Source organism: Mirounga angustirostris, unplaced genomic scaffold (genome assembly GCF_029215605.1).
Source record: "Mirounga angustirostris isolate CCGP_5_RB_7025 unplaced genomic scaffold, mMirAng1.0.hap1 SCAF_4, whole genome shotgun sequence".
Lineage (NCBI taxonomy): Eukaryota > Metazoa > Chordata > Mammalia > Carnivora > Phocidae > Mirounga > Mirounga angustirostris.
In genome coordinates this window covers 155756514-155768948 of record NW_026991712.1, presented here as the reverse complement: position 1 = coordinate 155768948, position 12435 = coordinate 155756514, and the positions used below count along the sequence as shown (strand labels likewise).

General features: G+C 50.1%; 1 protein-coding gene across 11 annotated transcripts in view; it reads right to left on the bottom strand.

The window, feature by feature from the left end:
- ERI3 (ERI1 exoribonuclease family member 3) overlaps nt 1-12435 on the bottom strand; it is a 126852-nt gene that overhangs the window by 56078 nt on the left and 58339 nt on the right. For 10 of the 11 annotated variants that reach the window (XM_064589281.1, XM_064589285.1, XM_064589286.1 and 7 more), the window contains one exon: nt 3749-3821. The exons of the other annotated variant lie outside the window; for it this stretch is intronic. In XM_064589281.1, the coding sequence (XP_064445351.1) occupies nt 3749-3821 (73 nt within the window). The remainder of the gene's footprint in view (nt 1-3748; nt 3822-12435) is intronic. 11 annotated transcript variants of the gene reach the window in all.

The window sequence follows — 12435 nt, the reverse complement described above, 5'->3', positions numbered from 1 at the left end:
GAACTATTCAAAGTGATGAGGACAGAACAGTGAACAGAGGAGACAAAAATTCTCCACTCTTCATGGAACTTGCATTCTAGTTCCATGAAGCTGCCAGGCTTCTCCTTACCTCAGGGCCTTGCCACATGTTTATCAGCCAATTCCTACTCATCCTTCAGATTTCAGCTTAGACACCCTTCCTCAGGGAACCATTCTCTGACCCTGCCCCCCTAAGTCAGGCCCCCTTATGAAATGATGCTATGACTCTGGACTACAATTATAATTATTTAATATCCATCTATTCTGTTATATCTCCAGGCCTAGTACAGTACCTGGAACACAGAGGGCACTCAAGAATACGTGTTTACTGATGAAGATGTGTATGTTTGTTTGTTTGTTTGTTTATTCTTATGTTAATTCCCATACATTACATCATTAGTTTTAGATGAAGTGTTCCATGATTCATTGTTTGTGCATAACACCCAGTGCTCCATGCAGAATGTGCCCTCCTCAATACCCACCACCAGGCTAACCCATCCTCCCACCCAAAGATGTGTATGTTTTTATATATATATCCATGTGTCTTCATGCTTTATGAATATGTATAAACATTCGTGCCTGTGTATTTCCATATATTTCTGAAGGTGAGTATGTGACTATGTATTTACACCCATATGTATGAATGGAAACATACATACAATTTTGGATATGCCTACTTGGGTATATTCATTCACTTGAGTAAACACGTGTATATTCATGCACCTCTGTGTGTGTGTGTGTGTTCTTCTGGTTCCTCAGTGACAGTTCTGACCTCCTGGAGGGAGCTGGGAGCAGGGCCCCATGTCTTCTCTAAGCTGACAGTTCAATAAGAGTGTAAGATCATTCAATGATACTCCAAATGTCAGCAAACACTGGCTTGCTCCACTCTGCTACAGGGGAAGTGGGTGGAGACAGGCGATGTGGCAGCCTGGCCACTGAAAGGCTACTCTTCCCTGATGCAGTGCACACCATTTCTGGACAGGAGAGGCCTTAGGAAATGGGGATGGTGAATTCAGTCCCAGTTCACTCAATGGGCAAGTCTTGGCAGCCAAGCAGACCAAGACACCCCTGCCCCTACTTTTTCCATGAGCAAAAGTTCTGCTTGCGGAGTTGAGGAGAAGAGGAAAAGGAAGGAAAGTAGGGAGGAAAGAGTAAGATCAAGGACAGGAGACGGCTCTGGAGACAGCCAGGGCCTGGTCACACAGGGGGAAAGAAGGGCATGGAGTAAGACGTTACACAATACCCACGCAACCCTGGCAATGACCTCTCTGGCTTGCTTTTATTGTTACTCTTTTTAAGGGAGCGGGAATCTTTGTGCACCCTGCACTAACCCATGCCGTAAAAAGGTCAGAAAGATCACCATGCCCCTGGACCTGCAGGGCCCTGCAGCCTCTCTGTCTTGAATGGCTGCTGGCAAAGACTGGCCCAAAGTCCGGAACTGAGTCATCTCTCCTGCTGGGCCCTCAGGCACATGTGGAACATGATGTGTCTGGAGGGCAGAGAGGAAGGGATTAGACCCCTCTAATGCCATTCGCCTCATGCCACTCTTGTTTTTCCTAGATCTGTTCAGTTTACCTACCAAGACACAGTCACAAGGCTAACTGGGAACAGAGTCTCCAGTTTCCACTTGTACCCATTTCCCTCCTATGGCTCGGCACAGTCTGGCAGAGAATCACGCTGAACAGGCTCAGGACAGCTTGCCTCCAACCCCAGTAGCATCAAGGTAGCCTTGGGTGGCAATGTTAACACACGGGTCGGCTGTTTTCCTGCCTCTCTGCCAAGGAACCTGGAGGCAGGGAGCCTAGCCAGACACCAAAAAGTCTAGTGAACTTCACAGAGCAATTGTTCATGGTCAGCGCCTGCCTCGCCTGGCCGGGCCTTCACATTACATTTGCTGAGGCCAGCAAGCAGCCTCAGATGCACTCTGACAGCTGACATGCTGTCTTCCAGGAGCACAGACCTAGCCACACCCTCGTGCAGAGCCCCGCCAAGCCCTGCGTGAGCAGGCCTGTGGAGCCAGCTCTCAAAGATCAGTCAGCCAGCCAGCCAGCCACAATTCACTGTGCACATACTCTGTTCTTAGCCCTGATCTGGCCACCTCAGACACAGAGAGGAACCAGCCTCAGTCTCCGTGCTCCAGACGGACAGGTCTGTGAGGAAACAGATTGGGACTCAGTTTCAACGCTCAAAGATCACTGATATCCAAAGGGTCGAGGAGTCTCAAGACAAGAGACTGACTGCTAACCTTGTCAGAAGAGGTGATACCTGAGCTGAATCCTCAAGAAGAGCAAATGTGCCTTATGAAGATGACTGGGGGACACTTCAGATAGAGGTAAGGCCACAGGCCAAGACCTGGAGGAAGAACAGAGCCTGGCCCCCTCAGCCAAAGATGGAAGGTAGTAAGTAGCTATTGCTCAGGTCCAAGGGAGATCAGCTGGAGAGGTGGGTAAGGGTCGAAGTACAAACAGGCCAAGGACCAAGCGTAAAGAACCTGAGTACCAGGGGAAAGCAAAGGAGTTCACAAATAGCCATAAAGAATGGCTGCCCTGAGATTGACGGAACAACGTCCAAAGTCATTCTCCTCTACTGTTCCTCCACATGTTCACTTAGCTCCAGCCCATACACACACCAAAAGCATGCTGCTCCCCTGGAAAGTCTTCTCTCCTCTTCAGATTCATATTCCACCTTCCTTGAATACCCAGTTCACGACCCAAATCCTCACAATACCCTTCAATGACGGCTCTCTTCTCTAAGTCCCCCTGGGAGCCACTACTCTGACCCCTGGTGCGTTCTCTCTTCTCTGATTTTCTGGGAGTCACTAAGCTGCTGAGCGGCATGGGGTTCTTAAGGCTGCTCGAGGGCTGTTGCCCTTACATCAGAATTATGGGGGTGAGTCTCTCTAGTGGACTGGGCCTCCTGGAGGAATGATCGCAACAGAGGGATAAGAAGGATCTCTATCTTGGGAGTCTATTCCTATACCTCCTTTCTTCTGCTTATCTAGGACGTATGGCACACACTAGGAAAGTACAGTTTTCTGGGTAATTCATGCTCTGCCAGGCCCCAATTTCATAGCCACATGGGGTCCCTCCCAGCCCACAGCCCCAGCACCCACTCCCCAGGTACTTGGTGCTGCATTAGGGTTGGTGCTGCATTAGGGCCAGTCTCCTTCCTCATACTCAAAGGGAATTGGGCTGTAGTTTCCATGGTCCTTGTCACATGAGCAAGGCTCTGCTAGGGCGAGGCAGGACCAAAGCCAGCCTGAACCAATTCTACCTCCCAACCAGAGGGTGATACCAGAGCCACTCAGGACAGTCAGAGGCCACACTCATGATCACATCAAAGAAGGATACTTTCCCAGAGGCTCAGCTAGCACCACATTTCTCCTAAAGACAAGGCAGCTCAGCCCAGTGATTTAGTTCTAAGCAAGAACCTAGAAAGTCCCCTTCACTGGGACTTCTCTGCACATCTGGATGACACCACTTTGGATAATGTTATACTCTACCCTGCAGCCTGATCCCCAAACAGCTCCTCACTCCCAGAAAGGTCCACACCCTTCCAGTGCATGTTAGCTAGGGAAGAGGAAGGAGGGATGTTGAGAAAAGAGAACAAAAAGAAAAGGAAAGAGATGACAACAAAAAGAGAACAGAGATGAATAAAGAAAGCAAGGGGGGAGGGGATCTGAGGACAGGAGACCCAGAGGAAGCACCCGAATGGTGCTCAGACACAGTACCTTTTTCAGATTAATCCACTGCTTGAAGTAATCCGCCACTGGCAAGCCCAAGTACTGGCACTGGCCTGGGAGCCTACAAGAAAGGGAAAAGAGAACAAGTTGGGAACACCCATGTCCCAGGTATGGAGTCTGAATCTAGGAAATGCAAACACACCTCCTCAGAAGGCTAACCCATTAGCCAAGGGTCCCACCCTGCCCAAGAAAGGCACCCCGCCTCTAGCACCCTGGACACTGGGTTCCAGATCTAAATGTGAGCACCTGGAGCCTCTATTCGAACTAACACCAGCAGCTACTATTTTCTGATGGCCTGCAAAATGCTAAGGATCTTACTTGCATTGGCATGTGGTTCCTCAGCACGATGCTGGGAGGCATTGTTGCCTACCTTTTACAGATGAGAAGATGAAATTCAGAGGGGTCACCGAAAGTCCCACAGCTAAAAACTGACAGTACCAAGAACTGAACCCAGGTCTATCTCACCCCAAAGCCTACGTTCTTTCCAATGTACCAGTTTGTAGTTGTTTTGTTAGAGCAGAGAGGCAGGGATCTAAGATGGGAGGAGAGAGAGAGGAGCATGTGAGTTGGTGATAGCTGGGCAGGGGCTCCAGTTCACGTTTAGGTCTCTAGCAAGAGGTTTTCTGCTGATAGAGAAGAGACCATGCAAAAGGATAAGAGGTCAGAATTTAAACCAAAAGCCCTTTCTTATTATTTATAAGTGGTCTTTTCCCTCTATGTGTACCCACATAAATCCATTCAACCAAACATTTACTGAAGTTTAATAATAGACAGGCACTTGGGGCTCAAAACGTTAAGACTTAGCCCCTGCCTCCAAGGGGTTCACAATTTGTTCAGTGGGATGGACAAGAAAAGAAATAGACTAAACAGCCTTAAGTTGGAGCACTGGGATACATGAAAAATGGAGGAAAATACCAGAAATAGTAGCTGGGAAAGAACATAGAACTTTCTTGCTAAGAGAAGAGCTTGGCCATAGGCAATGGAGAGCCTCTGAAGAGTTGTGATTTACAAAGATTTATCTGGGGACGACAAAAACAATACCCTGAAAAAGCTGGGTAGTAGTCCAGAGCTAGACAAAGGCTGTAGAAATAACAAGCAAGGAACAGACATGAGATGTGAAGGAGGCCCTGGCAACCAAATGGGATGGGGGGGGGCGTCCAATGAGAGGAAGCGGTAGAGCCCAATTCAAAGGTTTGTGGCTTGGCTAGCTTCATGTTACTCCCTGAGTCAGACACAGAGAGGGAGGCAGGGGCACCGAGAGGATATCGGACACCCAGAGCAAAACAGTATTTAGTCAATTTTATGACTTTTTAAATTCTCTGCCCAAATCACAGTGGACTGCTCACTGCCTCACCCCTGGTGCACCACTGGACGGAGGCACAAGTTTGGGAATGCAGTTTTACGTACATGCATGGCACATGGTGGGCACTCAATGTCTGCTAAGTTCAAAGTGCCTAGGAGACATGTGGCAGGGGAATGATATCTACAGAGGCGGCTGCATATCCAGTTTTGAGCAGAGGTCTGGACTGGAGATATAAACTGCTAAATCATTAATGTAATTTAAATGAAATTAAAGCCATGAGAGTAGATCAACAAGGAAGAGTATGGAATGAGATGAGCAGAAGGCCCAGGCTAATGTCTCGGAAGTGTTACTGAGCAAAAATGAAATCTGGTCACCCTAGAAGACCATCGCCACACACATGGAACTCACTACTTTATGTGGCAATCCAGCCCTAGTTTTGGACTCCTTCAATTCTAGAATATCCTTTCTTAATACTAAACTAAAATCTGTCTCTCTCTGAGTCTTTAGAAACTAGAGAGTGAGACTTCCATCTCTTCCTTACAGAATACTCCCAAGATCTGAGGGCCCAGGAAGCTTTCCCCAGAGGTCCCTTCTCATCTCCTTCCAGAATTCCACAGGAGATAATGTACCATGAGTCAGGACTCACCCAACCTACCCTCATTCCTAGAGGACAGAGCTCCTGGACCTTTTTCAGGGTATCAGATACCCAGAGTCACTCATGCTCTTTTGACCTCACTTTATATCAACCTGTGGTCAACCTAAACAACCTAAAAGCACACTTCCCCTTTCTGGAATATATACAACTGATTTTTGAGCTTAAATTACAGGTCATTAGTGTCAAATGCCATGGAGTGGTCAAGCAAAATGACAGCTGAGAAAAACCCAATGAATTTGGCATCAGTGGGTTGGTGGGAGCAGAGGGCAGCATGCAATGTGTCAAACTGAGTAAGAGATAAGAAAGTGCAGACCACAGTATAAACTCCTTTTTGAGGAAGTCTGGTAGTAAGAATCCAGTTAAGATGACTGGTTCCACCCCAGAAAGTTCCAGGGCAGTCCAGCCTCCCCTCCATTACTCCATTATTTGGCAGACACTGAGAGGAAAATGATTCCCATGTTTCAGGCAGTACACTAAGAATTTACTTTTCTAAGACCCGAGATATCTTACTTGAAGGGGAGGTTCCTCTCAAATATTCAGGTGGCACAGGGACATTAATTACAACCAGTCAATTTCCCAGAAGGGAAGTTCTGGCTGAGACCACGATGAAGGAGTATCCAGGTAACACGTCCCCATGAGGGAACCAAGGACCAAGAATATAAGGATACTAGGCAAGGTTTTGAAGGCTGAAAGATAGCCTTAGGAGCTACAATGTGGTTGCTTAAGGAGAACTGTATTGTTTGGATAACTTTATTTCCTTCCATTTTTCTTTCATGTTCCCTATCCTTGTTATTTGTGAAAATGCTTGCTGAGCTCAGCTATTGTTGAAAAACCACATTAAGGTCTGTGAGTGAAGGGGCCACCAGAAGCAGCAGAATCTGCAAAGAAACAGGTCAGGGGGACCGGCCAGCAAAAGGCAGGGGTCCTGGGCCACCTACCATATTCTCCCTTAGCCATTCCCAGTTTCTTCTAGATGACACGGACCAGAAGTCCTATTGGCTGTGGCCAACTCTGATCGGGGGCACAGGGCAAGGGGGTGGCGGCTCCCTCTTTGGCAAGATTTCCAAGGTAGACATTTCTACCCAGGTAGGAAGGGTCTGGCACAGTAAAATCCTACCTGATCCTCTTGGAGGAAGACCTATATCAGAGGGGCCACACCAAAGACAGACTAGACAGACCATCAGGCCGGTTGGTCAGCCTCAGACACAGCTCAGCAGCAGCCCTGAGTGCTATCTGGACCCCGTGGCTGACTGAAGCAGAGGAGGGCGGGACTATAATTCTCACTTAGGCTCCAGGACTTGCAGGTACACATGCAGTTTGCAGACTCACAGGCATTCAGGTTGCTGAGTCCTCCAGTCTGCGGCTGGTCCTAGCCCTGTGACTCTAAGACACAAGCAGTCGAGATGCGGCAGGGTCCAGGCCCATCTTCACAAGAGACACAGAGCCAAATGCCAGAACTTGAACTTCCAGGTGCCTCATGGGAAGACAGCTACACATTTCTATGACAGAACCCTCCCCAGCTCAGAGAGCACCAAGAGAAACTATGAGAAAGGTAGGTCAGAGTAGTTGTCATCCCCTACATAAAACAGGAAAGTGATGCCCAGAGAAGAAAAAGGATTTGCTCAATCACACAAGCCAAGGGGAGAACGAGAAGTAGGATCTCAGCCTTCCGACTGCGCAAGGCATCAGTCATGCACAGGCACTCGGAGTTCTTTACAGTCCCTGGGAAGGCAAGGGCTGGGGCCTTAGAGAGGCAGGTAGCATGGTAAGTATGGTGGTTACTGCTCAAGGTCTCACCTGGCTCCAGGGTTCTTAGGAGCCTAAGGCTAGGGTCCATGAGTACCAGGGAGTACATGGTTCCACCAATTTGGAAAGGAAGAGGGCAAAAGTCCCCCTGACACAAAGGGTCTGAATGCCGTGAGTTCCTACCAGATACTGATCCCAGGAAAAGAGCCACTGGCAGTGGGCCCTGGACTAGCCTGCGGGCATGAACGTGCAGGCAGGTTTATGGTGCCCAGGTCTCCGTGCAGCTGGAATCACTGGGCACAGAGCTCCTCAACTGCCCAAACATCATCTGGCCATGCTTATTACTGCTGCCCAATGAAATTTTATGCACCGAGTCCACAGGTGTGATTTCCCCTTCTTTATGAGGGTCGGAATGACATCACTGATGGCCAATAGAAAAGAGCCAATTATGTCCAGGCCATAAAAAGGAATGAGATTTTTTCAACCAAATCAAAACTTCCTTCAGCTTCATGAATGCAAGGGGCCCCCTTTAAGCAAGGGCCCCCCAGTCTTGCGTGGGCTCTAAACTGAGGGATTACAATCGCTTTCCAAATACTGGGGGCCGAGGGCTGGAGAGGGACTCCGCCTTCAGCGTTTACCATGTGACGCTGCTCCTATCACACTGGGCCCTAGGGTCATCAGCATAGAACATCAAACCCTCCTCAAAGATGCCTGACTAGCTCCTCACTACTTCTAACTCCAGGCAGGAGTTAGAAAAGATGGGGTATTCCTCAAGTTCCCTTATTACTCCTTCCAAATAACAAAAAAGAAAGGAGAGAGCCCTCCCCCACTTAGAAAGAACAGTGTGGGAGGAGGAGGGATACAAGAAACTGCCCCCTCCAACAAGCGTAGGGCACAAAGCATAAGGAACCCGGCCCTCCCCACACACCCCTCATCCAGCCCCACCACCTGCAGCCCAGTGCTGGGGCTGGGCCCAGACAGCCCTGATGGCAAACAGGTGTGACCAGCTCGGCGCCAGCCAAGGCAGGGGACTAGCTCATTAAGGGAACACCACCCTCGCTAATGGGTAGGGGCAGGATGAAGCCATTGTGAACAGGAGCTCAGCTTTGAAGATTAGGTGACGCAGATCTGGGGGGCTCTGCTAGAACTGCTAGACTTGAGTTGAGGAGGCCAGCAGCATCCATGGAGGTCTGACAGACAGACTGGCAGACACCAACAGCCAGGACCAGGAGGAGCGCAGGCACCAGCGCTGGGAAAGGTTATGCATGCAATTCCTTCTGTGCTTTTCTCATTCTCTCTAAGTCTTAAGGGCAACTCCAAATCAGGGAGATACAGGACACTCTCACTTTTAGCAGACTTGAGCCCTTAAAGAGCAGGAGGCCAGCCAGATCTGGAGCCGTATATGATCCCTTTCTGCCTCTCTGGGAAGGCCGTGAGACCCAGATCTTGAAGTAATGTAGGCTGTCAGTCCTGGTGTCCAAAAGCTCAAGGAGGCACATACTGCCCACCCGCAAGGGCAAACTATTTTGTCCCATCTGATATGCAGAAATGGGGAAGTATTAAGGAGCAAAGGAAAGAGTAGGGAGAAAGGCTCAGCCTTCTCCCAAGTCACTGTTGTGCCACGGAGGGCCAGAAGGCCCAGCCTGGGCAAGGAGTAGGCCAAAAGACCCAACCAATCAGCCAGATGGATGCTCCTGCCAAAGGGACACCTATGAGGGGGAGTGGGACTTGTTTCCACGTAGGGTCTCTACACTTGCTCATTCTGATACAAACGTGCCCACGGAATGTTGTCACTATCCTGTGTTTCAGAACTGCCATGTCTCCGAGGCCTCGGGAAAGATCCCATTCCCACTGGATCCCAGTCTGGGAGATGCACCCAGTCAGAGCCTTCACGGCCGGCGTGACGAGTCTGCATCCAGCATGGGCAGGCTATCCCAGCTGAGGCAGCAGTTAGCTAGGGACACAGCTCTTTGTCTCTCCTGTTTCCGTTCCCCACCACCACCAGAGGAGATAAACAGACCCTGGGTGATAAACGGCCCACCTTTCACGATCACTTTTCCTCAAGTTGAGGAGAGTAGCTAGTGATGGATGGGCTGGAATTTGGTTATCGGGAAGGGCTGTCAGCCAGAGGTGCCTATCTCCTCCCCCACTACGCAGGGCATCATTACCCTGTGGCATTGAGGTAAAATATGAGCAAGGGGAGGGAAGGAAGAAAGAGGGGAAGGCTGGGCTTCCACACAGAGCAAATTGAGCTACAATGAGAGTGGGCACAAGGCTGGAATGTTAGTTATCTGCTGCGACACCTTTATCTCGGTGCAAATTGGTCCTTCCTCCCCCACCGCATCCTCTTGTACAAACAGAGGCAGGCACAATGTGTCACCACTGCAATAGTGTAGCAATTTAACCCGAATTAGTGAGGGGGTCAAGCCAGGAAATAGGGGTTTCTCATTTCAACAGGTTCCTTAGTCTCTGCTCTGAACCACCACATTGGGGGGAGGAGGGTGGACAGAAAGCAGATTCATAATTGAATTCACTTACTTGGCCACCGCTGGTGTATAAAAAATTAATGCTGGAGCCTCCTACTTATCAAAGCCGGTTAGTTTCCGTCTCACCTGTGAGATGCACCACGGCAGAAGACATGGCCTGGGCCACCCCTGGCAGGCTGAGCTCTCAGTGCTTCCAGACCATGCAGGGATCAGCAAGGTCAGGAAGGCAGACAAAGGTGCTGCCCAAGACAGCGGCCCCATGCCAGCAACCCCTCCTAGAAGCCTACAGGATAAAGTGCAGGGTGGGGTGAAGGATGGGGGGTTAGCCGGCGGGGGAGGAGGGGCGGTGTGTAGAAGATGATCACATTAAAGATGATCCTGGGCAGTCTACAGACAGAAGAAGCATTCTGGCTCCACTCTCTACCCCATGTCCAAGGTGCTTTTAGAGGGGTATCCAGTAACCCTTCTCTGCCTCCCCCAAACAGATAAGACACACACACACACACACACACACACAGAGTTGTGCTGAAATTGAGGAAGCCAAATGGCAGCACTGATGGCAATGCCAAGGCTAAAAGAGGCAAGAATAAAGGAGTCAGGCCCATTCTTCAATGGCTCCCCCACTGCAGTCCCGGAGCTAGAGGGGGGCGCGGGGGAGGGAGCGTCAATATAACCTCCACCCAGCATACGGCTCTGCCGCACTAAGAGACAACTTGGTCAAGTGCCCACGTGTCCTTGAGCAAGTTACATCATAAGGAGGTCAGCTGTGACCAAACCTGCAACAGCCTTTGGAGAGGCTTCCGGGCCACCTGCCTTAAGACAGCGCCTTACTCAGGAAAAATACACTGGAGAAGCTTTGCTAGGGATGACACAGAAAGGGGTAAATTCTAAAACCACTGAACAATGGCAAAAAATGAATTCCGAAGCCTGGGGATGATAGGAGGAGTTGTGAATGAAGGAGGCACCTTGGAACTCATTCTCCAAATCTAAAGAATCAGCATACAAATAGGAGGGAACAAAAATCAAGGGCCCAGTCTAGACACAAAATGGGAGAACATTCTACCTCAACTGCTACCACAGACTTAAGGGTATCACTGAGACCCAGGACCCTCAAGGGCAGATGCCAATCAAACCTGATTCCTAGACTCAGGGAGCTTCCAAGACCACCCAGAAGATAATCACAGCATGAAACATAATGATCACTCCAGGAAAGACGACAGAAAGGGCCATCCTATTTCTGGTGATGGGAGAGCACTGCTGGGGAGCACCTACAAACACTCTGCTTCAGTCCCCTCTGTTAGAACACACTCTCTCTCTCTCTGCTTCAGTCCCCTCTGTTAGAACACACTCTCTCTCTCTCTCTCTCTCTCTCTCTCTCTGTCCCTCCATTCATTCCTCTCCGCCTGCCCACAGCCCTGGGAGAGTGCCGACTTCTCAGCCCACTTTGCTCCCACACTTGCCCCCATCCTCTGGGACAGCTGCAGGTTACAATTCCAACCACAGGCTTCAGAAAGATGATACACTTGCTGGAGCCTGCAAAGGGTCAGGAGAGAGTACTGTTTGAAATACCAGCGTGACAGCTGGCTCCTTGTCTGTCTCTTCCTCCCCCACCCCCTCCCCAAACTTGTCATGGTACAAGAAGTCTATAAGCAGCCCATCAGCTTTAAATATCAGTGTGCGTGAAGCAGGAGCATGAGAGCGAGGGAGCGGGAAGCAGACAGCGAGCGCCTCTGTCGCCACTGCCTGTCAGGGAACACTAATGAATTTCACCACCAGCAGCCATGCTTCAGATTGGGGGGGGGCAGGGGAAGGTGGGGGTGGGGAGTTTTCTAGGGAGAACCTCATAGTATTAAAACATCTTTTCCCAAAGCCCTGTTAAGAAATGTCACTGCAGAGCCGAGAACTACAGCCCACTGCTAGGACTTCAAGGCAAGGGAGGGGTGGGGACAAGCCCTAAGGTCCTCCCAACAGAAGGAGAATGCCAAGTGTGAGGCTGGAGGGGGCCAGCTGAGCCCTGCAATTGGGAGGGTGACCACCATGACCCATGCTCATCTTGTAAAGGCCTTGGGCTGCCTAACTGAGAGGACCAGGACGGGAAGGAAAGGCCTCAGGTGGGGGGAGATCACCGGCTATGCCTTCCAGGCCAGACTTATGGTCTACCCCCCTCCCCACCCACTTCAGCCAACTTACTTCACAGGGAGGCCCATGGGCAAGGGACTCCAGGGGCTCCCTTCCAGATCTAGGGGAGGTAGGGGGAGGAAACTCTGGCACCAGTCCCAATAGGAAGTACTTCCCCCACAGGTAGCAGGAGCCAGAGCTTACCATAATCTCCGTTTTACAGATGAGGATGTGGAGTTGAGTGGGAATGTGACTTTCCCAAGATCCTACAACTAGTAAGTAGTGGAGTCAGGACTCGAACCCAGGTCTCTTAATTCTAAAGGCCCATCTCTTTCCACAGCACCATGCAGCTTCTCTGAGGAAGGGC